This window comes from Schistocerca piceifrons, chromosome 2 (assembly GCF_021461385.2).
Source record: "Schistocerca piceifrons isolate TAMUIC-IGC-003096 chromosome 2, iqSchPice1.1, whole genome shotgun sequence".
Taxonomy (NCBI): domain Eukaryota; kingdom Metazoa; phylum Arthropoda; class Insecta; order Orthoptera; family Acrididae; genus Schistocerca; species Schistocerca piceifrons.
Genome location: NC_060139.1, coordinates 839,461,209 through 839,477,597, shown reverse-complemented (window position 1 = coordinate 839,477,597; position 16,389 = coordinate 839,461,209). Strand labels below are relative to the sequence as shown.

At 37.3% G+C, this 16,389-nt stretch overlaps 1 protein-coding gene across 3 annotated transcripts in view; it reads left to right on the top strand.

The window, feature by feature from the left end:
- The window catches only part of LOC124776907 (protein phtf), a 192,835-nt gene that overhangs the window by 34,846 nt on the left and 141,600 nt on the right, over positions 1-16,389 (top strand). For all 3 annotated transcript variants that reach the window (XR_007015666.1, XM_047252114.1, XM_047252113.1), the window contains exon 2: positions 9,344-9,483. Coding sequence is in view for 2 of the 3 variants with exons in the window: in XM_047252114.1 (XP_047108070.1) it covers positions 9,344-9,483 (140 nt within the window). In the remaining variant the exon portion in view is untranslated. The remainder of the gene's footprint in view (positions 1-9,343; positions 9,484-16,389) is intronic.

The window sequence follows — 16,389 nt, the reverse complement described above, 5'->3', positions numbered from 1 at the left end:
ATGCCTGTTTTGTTAGTCTTATTGGTATAAGTTATCCTTCAATATCAAATGCAATGTTTTTTTGGAGCCATTAGCCTACTGACTGATTTCAAATGCAGCCTGCCATGCATTCCTCTCCTGTGCCATCTCCTTCAACTCACAGTAGTACTTGCATCCTACACACTCAGTTATATGTTCAGATATTCAAATTTCTATTTTCCCTTACAGTTTTCGTCACCTATTGTTCCCTCAAGTACCTTAGAAGTTATTCCCCGGTGTCTTAACAAGTCTTATCATCCTCTCCTTTCTTATCAGTATTTTCCGCATTATCCTTCCTCCACTGATTCTGCAGAGCTTCCCCATTTCTTGTCTTTTAGTCCACCAAATTTTCAACATCCTTCTATAGCAGCACATCTCAAACACTTAAATTCCCCTCTTTTCTGGTTTTCCCACAGTCATCATTCACCACCATACAATGCTGTGCCCCAAATGTACAGTCTCAGAAATTTCTTCCTCAGGTTAAAGCTTTTGTTTGATGCTCTTACTTCTTTTCTCCAGGAATGCCCTCTGTATTTACACTAGCCTGCTTTTTATATCCATCATGTTATTTTGCTTTCAAGGGTGTAGAATTCCTTTACTACTACTACTACATGGTCACCTGTTTTGATGTAAAACTTATAGATAATCTCATTTCTCCTATGCCTTATTACTTTTGTGTTTCTTTGGTTTACTCTGAATCTGTATTCTGTACTCATTAGACTGTCCTTCCATTTAACAGATCCTGTGATTCTTATTCACATTCACTGAGGATAGGAATGTTGTCAGCGATTCTTGTCATTGATGTCCTTGCATCCTGAATTGTAATGCCCTCACAAACCTTAATTTTATTTTTGGGCATTTCTTCTTTGATGTGTATATTGAACAGCAGAGGGCAAAGACTGTGTCCATATTTAATTTGAGCACTTCATCTACAGCTACATCTGCATGGATACTCTGTAAATCACACTTAAATGCCTGGCAGAGGGTTCATCAAATCACTTCACAATAATTCTCTATTATTCCAGTCTCGAACAGTGCTCAGAAAAAACAAGCACCTATGTTTTTCTGCATGAGCTCTGATTTCCCTTATTTTATTATGATGATAATTTCTTACCATGTGCGCTCTGATTTCCCTTATTTTATTATGATGATAATTTCTCCCTGAGTAGGTCGGCACCAACAAAATATTTGTGCATTTGGAGGAGTAAGTTGGTGATTGATATTTCATGAGAAGATTCTGCCACAATGAAAATCGCTTTTATTTAATGACGTCCATCCCAAATCCTGCATCATCTCAGTGACACTCTCTCCACTATTTCTCAATAATACAGAACATGCTGCTTTTTTAAATTTTCTCGATGTACTCCATTAGTCCTATCTGGTTAGGATCCCACACTATGCAGCAGTACTCCAAAAGAGAACGGACAAGTGTAGTGTAGGCCATCTCTTTAGTGGATTTAATGCATCTTCTGAGTGTTCTGCCAATAAAACACAGTCTTTGGTTCACCTCCCCAAACATTTTCTGTGCATTCTTTCCAATTGTTGTTCATATTTGTAATTCCTAGGTATTTAGTTGAATTTACAGCCTTTAGATTTGACTGATTTGTCGTGTAACCAAAGTTTGATGGATTCCTGTTAGAACTAAAGTGTAAGACCTCACAATTTTCATTATTTAGGGTCAGCTGCCAATTTTGCACCATACAGATATCTCTTCTAAATTGTTTTGCAATTTGTTTTGATCTTCTGATGACATTCCTGGACGATAAATGACAGCATCATCTGCAAACAACCTAAGACAACTGCTCAGATTGTCTCCAAATCGTTTATCTAGGTAAGGAACATCAGAGGGCCTTTAGCACTATGTTGGGGGTGCCAGAAATCACTTCTGTTTTACTCAATGACTTCCCTTCAGTTACTATGAACTGTGACCTCTCATAAATCCCATCACATAACTGAACTATATTTCATAAGCACGCAATTTGACTACAAGCTGCTTGTGAGGTACAATGTCAAAAGCCTTCTGGAAATCTAGTAATATGGCATCAATTTGAAATTCCTTTGTCTCTCGCACTCAACACTTCATGTTATTAAAGAGCTAGTTGTGTTTCACAAGAACAATGTTTTCTAAATCCATGCTGACTGTGTATCAATAGACCTTTCTCTTTGAGATAACTCATAATGTTCAAACTCAATATATGTTCCAAAATGCTGCTGCAAAACAACTAATGATTAGGGCCTGTAATTTAGTGGATTACTCTTACTGCCTTTTTGTTACCTCTTGGCTCTTGAACATATTGAATATCACCTGTCTTTCCCTATAGCCTACTCCTATTTTCCTCAGATTTTTGAACATCTTGTATCATTTTACAGTGTCAAGCACTTTTGAAGTCAACAAATGCTACGAAGGTGTCTGGGTTTACCGTAATCATTGCTTCCATTATCAGTTGCATCAGAACTGCCTCTCTGGTGCCTCTAGCTTTTCAAGAGCCAAACTGATTGTCATGTGACAGATCCATTCTTTTGTACATTATTCTTGTTAGCAATTTGGATACATGAGCTATTAAGCTGACTGTGCGATAGTTCTCACACTTATATGCTCTTGCTGTCTTCATGACTGTGCAGGTTCTATTTTTTGCAAAAGTCTGATGGCATGTCTTCAGACTCATAGTTTCTGCACACCAACTTGAATAGCCATTTGGTTCCCACCTCCCCTAATGTTTTAGAAACTGTGTAGAAATATTTTCCATCCCTTGTATTGTGTAGAAATATTTTCTATCCCTTTTACCTTTTTTCATTGCAAGTCTTCCAAGGCTCAGTTAAACTTTAATACTGGATCCTGTATATCATCCATATCAACTCTCACTTCTTTTTCTATCACATTGTCAGACTAGTCCCCCCTCATAGAGACCTTCAGTGGACTCTTTCCATCTATCCACTCTGTCCTCTGTGTTCAACAATTATATTTTCATTGCAACCTTGATGTTTATACCCTTGATTTTAATTCCACCTAAGGTTGTTTTGACTTCTCTAATTGCTGGATCTGCCCTCCTGATGACCATTTCATTTTTGATCTTTTCACGTTTTTCCTTTGGCCACTGGCTTCTCTACACTTCCTATTTATTTCATTCATAAGTGATTTATAATCCTGTATTCTTGTCTTTTCTTGAACATTTTTGTACTTTTTTCTTTTTTTCAATCAGTTCAGTTATTTATCATGTTACCCAAACTTTCTCTGCCTTCCTTGTACCTTTATTCATGTGTCCAACTTCTGTGATTACTTTTCTTAGACATACCCATTCCTCACCAGCTGAACTCCCTACTGCAATATTCAATGTCACAGTATCTGTAGCCTTAGAGAACTCCAAGTGCTCATTGTAACTCCTCGGTACTTCAGTATCTCGCTTCTTTCCACAGTGATTCTTCTGGACGATTCTCTTGAACTTCAGTCTACTCTTCATCAGTACCAAATTCTGATCTGTGTCTACATATGTTCCTGGGCATTCCTTAAAATCCAATATGATTTCAGAATCTCTGTCTAGCCACAATGTAATCCAGCTGGAAATCTTCCCGTATCACCTTTGTTACACTTGTTACAAGTGCCAGAAGGATGATATTATTACATATTTATTTAAACTGATCAGATTATTACATTGAGATCCTCTCTTGCATCAGTTCTGGGTTTCACACATTACCTAAGAAATAAAAATTTTAATTACAAACAATAATAAAATAGTATGTGCAGAACAGATACATTTACTTGTTATTCAGTCTTAAACAACAGAACAGTGTTAATAGGATTAGAAATTATTTGAATGTATGTAGATACATTAAAAATAAATTGTATTAACTAAAGACTAATAAACTTAATACTACTAATGCTATTGCCACTAATAATAATAGTATTATTATTATTAATAATAATAATAATAGAGGCAGATAAAAAAAATGTCTCCACATGTGTACAAAAGTGATATTTTAGGACATAACGAGTTCCGAGGAAGAGAAATTTAGATAGGTCAAAGATAGAGATAAGGAACAGTGTATGTTGATAGAACAGTAGAGGAGTTGGAGTGTGTGGAAATCTCTTCATTTGTCTGCATTTGGCCAGGATAGCTGTACATAATATGGTGAAATACGATTGAAGAGTTGAACATCATAGGTATATTGATCGCAGGCATTCATCACCAGTTGCAAGTGCTGTGAGCTTTACTGAGAAAGAGCTTGCAGGATAACATCACTCCAATCAACAACTGGAAATGTAAGCATTTGTACAAGTTTCTTTTCTTGGTCAGAAGGGGAGAGCTTTTTACATTTTTGCGAGGCATGGAGAGATGTTGATGACTTCTTGCACATTGCAGCCATGCATTCAGGCTTTTCAAGTTTTATTATGCGTAGACTGTGCTGAGGGAAAAGGTTGATATTTGTGCCATTTAGTGGGTGGTAGGGTTCCTGATATTTCGGACCAATCATCCTAGAGTGATCAACTAGATCTGCTTGGGTTTTAAAGGGGTTGAGCTTAACCATATATTCTGTGCACATTTTGATGGTGCACACCAGTCAGTATTCAAATTCTCGAAATTGTATTCAAGGTCATTGGTTTTCCACTTAGATAAAACTGAAGGCCACCAGGACACATGCAGTATTTACAGTAGACAAAACTGACAACATATCATTGACATACAATGAAGAGAGTGTAGGACCTAATACCAATCTCTAGAGGACGCCTGATACTACCTGTATCCATCGTAGTTTTATAGTGATGAACACGACAAATTGCTGGTGAGTTGTCAGATATGATCGAAACCATTGCACTGCAGCTGGAGAGAAATTTAAGTTGCTGTGTTTGGCAAATAAAAACTTGAAAGGTCATCTGTTTCTTTATATTTGTTGTGATAGTTGCAGAAACCTGATTGATATTCGTCAAGTATGTAGTTTGATGTAGACTATATATTCTAAGGCTTTGGACAGTGCGAGAAGTGTGCAAATTGATCAGTACTCAGTGGATACCACGGCAATGTCCTTTTTAGGAGTGGTTTAACACGTCCCTGTTTCCAGGCCTCAGGGAAATTTAATTAAGAGTGGATGAAGATATTTATTATATTGAGCAGTAGTGGGTCAGTAATAACCATCATCATTTTGACTGTGATGCCATTGTAGATTTTTTGTTGGTACTGTCAGTAACATGCTTAAGACAGAATTTTTTTTACGGCCCTGTCACTTATCCCCACAAAGTATTTGATAAGTCTCTGTTTCATTTCCATTCAATGTGGTTGTTACTCTGGCAAGTAAGAGGTGTGAATGAATAATGAAAGGTGTAACATTGTATAACAGCTGTGTACATCATGGAAAATGTGGCAATAATAAATCTTCTAGTCTGCAGTTGAGTGTGTATTGTTGTGAAACTTTCAGTAAGATCAGAACTGTGTGCTAAATTGGGATTAAAATCCAGACTTTTGCCTTTTTCAGACAGTACATTTCTTAATGAGCTCACCAGGCATGACAGCCAATCTACTTTCATATCTTCAGTTCTGCTTATCCCTCTCCCCTACTTTCTATATCTCTTAGAGGCAGGAGAGAGGTATAGTTTGAAAAGCAGGAGATAGTTATTGGCAGAACTGAAACTGCAAAGGTGGGTCATGAGTTGAGCATGGATGACTTGGTTGACATGAGTATTGCCTATAAATGACAAGAGTCTTGTCCCAATCTCTCAATAAGTTTTATGGAAAATTTTTAGTTTTGCCTAAGCCATGTATGCTGTGATCTCATAACTCAGAAGTCTGTCACTTGTTTGTCCAACACAGCATTCTTCATGAAAAACAAGAAGATTGAAGAGCTCTTGCTGTGAGACTAAAAATTAGTTTAAACTCTTTCTAATTCCTGCATTTATTACTTCACACTCTTCAACTTTATAAGGTGACACAGATAGTTTTGCCTGCAAGTTCACTTGCACATGGTAAAATTTATGCTTGATCCCAAACAAGTGCCATTGCATAGTAACTGAAATTTCTCATATCAAACTAAAACTGTAAACAAAAGTATACTGGGTGCCCCTTGTAAGAGTCGTCAGGCACATTTTCTCTGGTGTTCCAGCAGATGCTGACAATTTCATTTTCACACAGTGTAGCTGGAGTCAGCCCAAAAAGTTACTGCTCATCACATCTTTCATGTGTTGCCCATTGTTGATGGAAAACATCCATTTATTTCCCATTACAAACAAAATAACTTTTAAAGGGAAATTTTACACACCCATTGGATAGAACAGTTCCAAATTAATCTACTGTGATATTAGTTTTATTAATATGTATTAATAGGGACAATAAAACATGAAGAATAACTAGAACTCCAGCAGTGACAGCGTTGCCCTGGCCTGCGCTGGTGCACCGCCAAGCTGCAGTGCTACTCAGTCTCTGCTGGAGTACTGGCTATTATTCGCGTACTGCTCTCTCTGTTAATACATGTTGATAAAACAGATATTGCAATAGACTAATTTGGGAGTGCACTATCGAATGGGCATGAAAAATTCCACCTAAAAAAATCCTGTTTTCTGTAACAGGTACCAAATCAATGTTTACCATCGACACTGGGTGTCACGTGAAGAACATGATGAGCAGTATTTGTCTGTGCTGAGTTTTGTTACACATTGTGGAAGTAGAATTGTAAATATCTGCTGAAAAATCAGAGAAAATGTGCCTGACATCTCTTAGGAGGGATGTCCACTGCATCCCATCAAATTAATATCACCTCTTCTATAGTGTTGGAATGGTACTATTCATTGAAACACAAAATGGCAGAAAGACAAAGGTTGCTACTAATGCACAGTGTCCAGTAATGGTCCACCATCTGGCCTGTTTTGTTTTGCAACCAACTCCAAACCAGGAAGTGGTATACAGCAATAACACCAGAAGCCTGTGGAAACTTCACTTGATGGTCTGTAAAGCACCTGGGTCGTGGTAGAAGGAATCTGTCTTGAGGTTTGATCTGAGCAGCAGCTTGAGAATGGCACACAAATGAATGAAGATGTTGCCCTGACAGCCCCAATTTATAGACAGTGGCGAATGAGAGACGTAGCCCAGATGATGTGCCACAGCCTTGTGTAATTTAGCAGGGGTTATCCACTTGTCACCCATTTGACGAAGACTCACTATCAGGAGAGGCAGGAGAATCAAGAGTTAACCATTAATAGTAAATGACCCCTTCTTCAGTGGCATGCTTAAGTGGGTTCAGACTGTGTGTAGAGCAGTACACAGTCTTTGTACATAATAGTCTGTTATGTGTGTGCTTGCTCAAGGCACCTCATACGTGAGGATGATATTAAGTTGAAAGCCATGAGACAGTGCTTGTCAATAACATTTCTCTCTTAAGTTATGCTGCCCTCATTGTGTAGAGACCCAAAGTTGCAATCAATGTGCAATTACTGTTATTCCAACACAGTGTCACAGTGTGCTTTTAAATGTGATGCTGTCATGGGAGAACACACTCAAGGTATTCCCCCCCCCCCCTCCCCCCACCTCCTTGTAGGGCATTTTAATGCCTGCTTTGTCTCTTGAGTATCCTGTTCCTACATGGCACATAGTGAGTCCTCTTTTTCAACAACATTTTATTGAAACCCAGGCAGACAACATATTGTATTACTGCAACTAGGTCATTCTGCATCACTGATCTCACTTTTGCTTTATTGTTTTCAACACGTATTGCTTAGTGGAACACCTACAACTGCCATTCTATTAGCATTTGATCAGTTCATTTATATTATGAGGTCAAGTAGAACCCAAAATTAAATTATGAGTATGGTTGCACAGTGAGTCCACCTGGTTACCGTAAAATTAGATGGCTGTATCTGAATGCTATTGTAGGATTTGCAACTGGTGACTGTAGCAGCCACTGATGCACCCTAAAGGTTTTGGCATTTTGCAGTGAGTAGGCAATAATGATCAACTGATTAAAAAAAATAGTCAATGAAAAACTTAGTACAATCCTATAAAACTACTTGTCCATACCGCTTGTAAATAGCAGTGTACTTGCAGCAAATATAACAGGTAAAATAAATGTAATATGTACATTCTGAAAAGTATCACACACTCATTATTTGAGCCGTATATTAGTGCACTACTGGGAGGTCAGAAACATGGTTAAGATTGTATGAATTGAATTAAATTACCTGAAATGAATTAAATGGATTGTTGGGGATCGAAACATAACTGACAATGGAAGTTTGAGTCAGGCCTGGAGGCTTGCTCATGTAACCTAATAGTTGAGGTGTCTACATGCAGGCTTTAGCCCTAGTATGGCACAAAACTTCAATTGTCAGTACATGTTAAGTCTTAGGATCGAATTTAATTAAAAAATTATGGAAATACAATTCTCCCTCACATATAACAGGAATCTGTGCCTTTTTCTGTGGCTTACCAGGTCATTTGCCACCTGAGATCCCTTATGATAGCAAATGAAATCTCAACCTACAGTGAAAAGTGATCATTATGAGCTTGTTATTATAGCTAGTGAGAAGCAGACCTGTCCGTATTCTTAAAAACTTCTGAAAGTATGCATTAACCAGAGCACTAATTCATAGAAATGCTCTCAACAAGGTGAAACAAAGATAATACTGTGTGGGTAACTGCTGTCTAATGTTCATGGTTGAATAGAGAAAGCTAAATAGTCTTTTCTGTGTTGTTGTTACTGGGTGTCATCTTTTCCTGATTAACTTACTCACTGAATGGAATAACATAAGTGCATGTTCTATCTAATTAAGCCCTCATCTGTCAGCTTTATGAATGATTTACTTTTTTGGGGGAGGGGATCCTTACTTGAGGAAAACACAGTTGACTGGACGTGCTGCAAGGATGGGTGTGTCTCGTACTCTGTAGAGCACTACTGCTTTAAAAGCTGAGTGGTAATGTTTGACATGTGGTTCATGTAGCTATGTACCATGCCGTGCTTGTTCTATACCATCAACTAGCTGCCTTTACTAATCCTGTTGTTAATATTCCACATAGCAACGTTAAAAGTAGTTCAGTGTGTGTGCTGTGAGTATGACACACTCTTATCTCTGCTTTGTTATCTCTCACAGTGACTGTTTCCATTGACAATATTGACTGATCTTGATAACCTATCACAACGTATGACAGCTCAGGAAGTTATTTATGTTGTCCCTACAAATATTTTGTGCCTTTAAGGAGTAAGAGTAAATGTAAAGTTACAGAAAAGCTTCAGTTATAGTTTCTTTAGTATTTTAATTCTTAATGTAATGAATAATTTATTAAATGAATAATTATTAGTTAGAAATATAATTTATTAAATCTAAAAAAGCTTGCCTTCACTAATGCAGGTATCAAAAGAAAATTGGAACTTACGATAAGCAGCAATGGGAACACACAATAGAACAGCGGATTATCCATGGGCTTACCCATGTTCCAAAGAAGACAGCAAAACTTAAGACTGATCTTATAGATGTGGATCTTGTCAGAGGTACGTCCTACCTATTCATTTTATTATTTGTGGACACTTCTATGCCCACAGTAATTCTTACTATGCTTATGTCATGATAATTAAGTACAGTTACTTTCCATTTCTAGTTCTTATTTTTCTGTGACAGTGTTGTTATTAACTCAGTCAACTACTGCACTCAATGACTAGTAAGCACACTCTATTAAAGTAGTCATCACACTGTAAAGCTTGAGGGGACTGTATGAATTATTATTATTGAAGTACATCTGTAAAATATTTATTTCACATCAGTGCCAAAGAAACTTTTTTGTAAATGTGGTACAAAAATTAAAAATTTAAACTTCAACCATCAAAATTAAACAGGAATATAGGAATCAGAAATTGAATGTAAATAAAGTCATAACCAAACTGATATAACTGTTACAAGGAATTCCAAAAGACTGAATGTAAAGAGTCATAACTTCACTTATACTCAATAAGGAGAATAAGGCAAATATTAAAACTCTGAGAGTTTATGTTACAAAGTTCAGTCAACATGACTCTATTTTTATGAGTCATAAAGTAGATTGCTGTGCTAATCTAAAAACCATTTGGGATGATATTTTACATTTGAAAATAATAGAATTTTAAGATACACACATACACACTTGCTGGCCTTACAATTGTATTTTTCTTAGTTACATTTTTCATATATGATTTTGATCACCAAAAAATTCTGTCTTAGATGGTTCCACAAAAGATTAGAAAGAGGAAAAAAAAAAACAACAATAAATGTTGCTATATGGACTGTGGAAATTGGGCAACAGCAATGCAAAGTTTCTAAACATATAAGGACTGATTTTTTTTATCTACCAAAGATTTTATTTTTTTCAAAACAACAATATTGTCCCCTTCAAAGTAGTTCCCTTCAGCAGCTATACTCCAGTAGAGTCCAGCATAGAAAGACTTCAACTGGTAGGGCTTTCAGCACCTCGGTCACATTCTTTTGAGTGTTCCCCAGTCCCAAAATGATATCCTTTTAAGACATTTTTAATTTCAGGAAAAGAAAAAAGTCATAAGGACGCAGATCAGGTAAAAAGGGCCACTGTAGAACAACAGGGATGCATTTTGAGGTAAATGGAACTGGCCATGTGAGATTGGGTTATTGTATGATCCAGTGTCCTCGTGTCCACATTGTCCAATCTCACTCACTTCACTTTTTTCCTGAGCCTTTCAAAGATATCTTTATAAAACACTTGGTTGACAGTTTGTCCTGGAGGAACAGTCTCACAAGAGCAATCACATGTTTGACATCTTTGTGGTTTTTGAAGTTGAAGATCTCCCTGAATGAGGTTCATCTTCAACGTGTTCTCGGTCTTCCAAAAGTAATTTGTGCTGGTGAAAAACTTGTGCTGTTGAGAAGGAATGTTTCCTATAGGCTTGTTTCAACTTTTCAAAGGTCACACTCACGGATTCCCAAGTTTAACATAAAACTTGATTTCATAACATTGCTTTAAATTTCACTGTTTCATTTTTGTAACACACAACAAAAACACAACTTCACTGATGGCACGATGGCTGTACAGAGCTGAGCATATGGAAGGGATAGACACACTGGTCTACACAAGTAGAACAACACTGCATTGCCAGATCACTCGCAGTATTTTCAGTCTCATTACTTTTCTCACACACCTTGTGTAAGATTTTTACGTATTACAAGTTTGTTATTAACTACTTATTTTATTCACTGATTCCTCTATGGTACACAAAGAATTGTCAGACAGATTAATAAATGGGTAAATCCTCAGAGGAGATTCTTGAGGAGGTATAATGTGTCATAGAAGCAAAAATACATTACACATACAACATTACATTATACATACAACAAAAAAGAGATAAGCTAGTGTTCTGTCCACAGATCCTAAGTGAAGTAGCCCTCAGAGATACGGAACAAATAATTCCAAACTCACCACAAACACACAAAATGTGTACAAACTAAATCACATAAGATAATTCTTAGGCTATTGTAGATACACCTCACCAAGTGGAGTAAACGATGTTGGTAAAAGTTTTGGTGACAAGTAGTTCCTTTACGTTCTTCTTAAATTGTATTTTTTGGCAGCTAAACTTTTTGTGGTTGCTGGAAACTTTTTGGAAATGTATGTTTCTGAATAATGAACATCTTCTTGGGCCCAAGGAAGTGACTTTAAATCTTTATGCAGATTATTTTTGTTTCTAGTATTGATTCCATGAACTGAGATGTTGATTTGAAAAAAGATATATTGTTTGTGACAAATTTTGTAAATTAATTTTGAAGGACTTTCTTGAACAGGTCTCTGCAGAATTTTCTTGAATTTGCATCTCTCACAACTCTCATTTGTGAAGAAATGTACTGTTGTCCTCTAGTTAATATTCCCAGCCGCTTAAACAGATACGAGATATATGTGTGGGTTTGGTGAGGGGGGCAGGGGGGGGGGGTTGTCCCAACACGGTTACAGTTAATTCCTTTTCATTGCAGTAAACAGTTTCTGCCTAAGCAATAAGTTGCCGTAAAGTATTGTCTTTAGAACACTAGCGAATGAAAATATGCAGGTTATGACATTTCCAAAGTCGTGTTTGTTGTTGTTAATGGTTGTGTAAAAAGTAGATGAATACAAACATTTAATGTGAGTACATTATGGTTTGCAACTTTCGAGTGTGCACATCCAAGAACTTTCTACCTAGAAGACCAATTCTTGTTAGTAGCTCTGTAAATTAGAGGATGCTTATTTTTAGCAGCACAGTCCTGAATGACCTTTATTTTTTGAAAGGTGAAAACTTGTTTACTGTTTACTTTTTGCCAAAAATTTAAAGCAATGTCATTTGTATAAAACTGGTGTATAACTTTTTAACATGATTTATTATTTCTTCTGTTGGTGTCCATTACGTAATGTGACAACAATGGTTGTATCATCTACAATAAGAGCTAACTGTGCTTCATGATCCATGTTAGATGTCAGAGCATTAATATAGAATAAGAACTGTAATGTACTAGAATGTTCTGGTGATGTAATTAAATGCTTTAGACAAGACACAGATTATCTTATCAATTAAATGTTTTATTGTGTACTCAGAGAATGTATAAATAGTTGCCTTAATAATATTGTAAAAGGCTTTCTGAACACCATGTATTAATATAAAACATAGCCAAAGTCCTTGATGATATCTTGCTGGTATGAGCAAATCTAGTCATAGTTCTTGATTTTTTTAAGCAAGTTGGAGCTAATTATTGTTTCTCTCAAGTGCATACCCTTACTAACTTCAGAATATACAAGATATGACACCCAAGATCCAATCCAAAGAGTCTGTATGGTAAAAAATGACTTGATGAACTGGTAGCCAGTCATGAGCAGTGTAGCCAACTGGTGTTATGACCTCTGCAGTATCCCAGTAATGTCTTGCAATGACATGTGATTGTACATTAGATTGGCCTTAAGAGGAAGCTGTAGCCAGACATTCAGAACCTTCCTGCTGTAATCACATAGTGAGGATCTCTTATGAGTTTGATATGTTATTTTATTCCAACTAAGATACAATGAAAGCTGCTAATATGAACTATAAAAGTGTGATTGGTTGAATATACGATTATTGATTGGATGAGTTTCTCAAAACTCACATAAGGAGAGATTGGCTGCTAGTAGGTGACATCTGTAGAATTATTATTCTTAGATTGCATTACAATAATGGAAATTCCCCTGGATGGAAAACAATACATAAAATAAAGGAAAGACAAACATTAACCTGTAGCAGATCGAAGTATGGCACACAGAAACACAGAACAGAAAACAGTATTCACACTAGCTTTAGAGCTCTTGCTCTTTCTTTGGTGAAAATATGCACACATTCACACACAAAACCACACAGACATCCAAATGTGTACTTCTACAGTTGTGGTGAGACTGATTATTGATTATGGAGAGCATTTGGCTGGGCAGATGGAAGTAAGGAGGGTATAGGGAAGGATGCATGAGACGAGGAGGGGGTAGTGGAATAGTATGAGGTAGGTCTTTCAACAAGTGACTTAGCAACTGCACAACAAGATAAACAGGAGTTCAAAGGGTATAGCTTATAAGAGACAGAGGGATAGGGGAAAGAGGGGGGGGGGGGGGTCCCACTGTTTGTTCCATAGTGAAGAGATCTTTCATGATTTGAAACATTCCAGAGAAACAAAATATATAATAAATATTTTCAAAATAATTGATATGATAATGTGCCTTCCATAGGCTGTAGGTGAAATGATCCTCAGCCTTCCATAGGCGCTAAGTGAAATCACCCTCAAAGATGAGAAACAAAAGTTACACACTTTTAATTTACACATTACTGAAATAGTATACTACAAACACTTAATGTGTAAATATGAAAGTGCATAAGAGAATTTCTAGACCATTATAGCCCAGCATTAACAAAACAAAAATAGTTTACAAGATTTACTCACAAAGACCAAATTATTGCATTGCACTAAGCCAAAGTCTGGTATTACATATGTCATGTTAGACCACACACACACACACACACACACACACACACACACACACACACAAATCATTAACTACATTGGTTGGGTTCACTAAGCAATTTATCAGTGGAATAGTAGGAATTGGCCACATATAAATCCTTGAGGTTTCACTTAAATTATAGTGTATTAGTAGCCTAAATTTTTTAACGGCTTTGGCACTATGGTAACACTGGTGCCCATCAGATCACTGAAGTTAAGTGCTGTTGGGCTTGGCAAGCACGTGGGTGGGTGACCCTCTGGGTCTGTCCAGAGCTGTCGGCGGACCTGCCAGTACTGTTGGCAGTACCGTTGGGCTTTCTGAGGCCTGTTCAGATGGAGAGAGTAGCTTAACTGTTTATGGATACTAGGTAGTTACTGAAAATTAGCATCCTTGGATAATATATTTCTAGACCAAAGTGAGTTATTTTATGTTTTTGTTACAATTCTTCTCATTCTTAGTACTGATTACGTACACACAGCTGTGGAAGAGAGGTTCATTATTTATGAAAATTATCGTGAAGGAGTACATATTCTGAGAAGTGTGGTTAGGACACCCAGTTCCTTGAATGAGGTGTTCTTGACTTCATACCATAACAATTTATATTGTGTACTTTTTCACATCACGTTTGTTTATGACATCCACATTGGAAACAATAATTTCACGTGCTCCTTCCAACTGAATTTGTTAGCAAGTTGTAGAAAAATGTAAGTTAATGCATATGAGAAGGGAAAACGAACCTCTAATGTTCAGATACAGCATTAGTAATGTCCTGCTTGATACAGTCAAGTCTTTTAAATATCTTTGCATAACGATGCAAAGCAATTTGAAATGGAATGAGCATTTGAGGATTGTGGTAGGGAAGGTGAATGGTGAAATTCAATTTGTTGGGAGAATTCTGGGCAGGTGTGATTCATCTGTAAAGGAGACCACATATAGGATGCTACTACAACCTATCTTTGAGTACTGCTCGAGTATTTGGGATCTGTACGAGGTCAGATTAAAAGAAGACATCGAAGCAGTTCAGAGGCAGGCTGCTAGCTTTATTACTAGGAGGTTTGAACAACACACAAGTGTTACAGAGATGCTTCAGGACCTCAAATGGGAACCCTGGAGAGAAGGTGACATTCTTTTTGAGCAACACTATTGAAAAAATTTAGAGAACTGGCACTTGAAGCTGACTGCAGAACGATTCTGTTGCCTGCAACATACGTTGCATGCAAGGACCACGAAAACATGAGAAATTGTGGTTCATATGGAGACATGTTTTTCCCTTGTTCTATTTGTGAGTGGAACAGGGAAATGAAATGTCTAGTAGTGGTTTGGGGTACCCTCCGCCATGCGGTGTAAGGTGGATTGCAGAGTATTGGTGTAGATGTAGAGACAGGAAGCAATTGTCATATAGATGTAAAAAGATATCCTTTTCCATTGGATCTTAGGAAGACAAAGTGAATTTTAAAAAGTTAGGTAGTTCTTCTCCAAAGGTAAATCTAGCAACAGGTGCACATGGGACGAAGCTCATCAATTTGACTGAAGCTATGTTAATAGAAGCGGGTAAATGTCCCTGTCAAGTTACTAGAATATTTTATCTGATTTGGCCATAGGAAAAGGTAAAACTGTCTCTAAATATTTAAACAATGGAAAATCCAGGATGGAATGTAACAATATTATGAGAAGGAAAGTTGCTACTCACCATATAGCAGAGATACTGAGTCGCAGATAGGCACAACAAAAAGATTTTCACACTTAAAGCTTTTGGCCAATGGCCTTTGTCAACAATAGACACATGTACCCATGTACACACACACACACACACACACACACACACACACACACACACACACACACACACCTGCAGTCTCAGGCAACTGAAACCACACTGCGAGCAGCAACGCCAGTGCATGATGGGAGTGACGACTGAGTGGGGGATAGAAGGCTGGGGCGGAAAGGGGGAGGGATAGTATGGTGGGGATGGCGGACAGTGAAGTGCTGCAGGTTGGGCGGCAGGCAGGAGAGAGGTGGGAAGGGGAGGAGTAGTGGATAAGGAGAGTCATAGAGAGAAATAAATAAAAAATACATATTTTGATACATTTTTTATTTTTTTTAGTAATGGGAAAGGAAAGACAGAGTGAAATAGAGAGAAATAAATAAAAAAATAAAAAATATGTGGGAAAAGAGAGAATTGAGTGAAATTGAGAGCAATAAACTAAAAAATATATCAAAAAATATATATTTCTTGTTTATTTCTCTCGATGTCTCTCCTTTTCCGCTACTTCCCCCTCGCCCCATCCCCACCTCTCCCCTGCCTGCCGCCCAACCTGCAGCACTTCATTTTCTTCCATCCCCACCATACTATCCCTCCCCCTTCCTGCTCCAGCCTCCTCCTTTCCCCCACCCAGTCATCACTCCCATCATG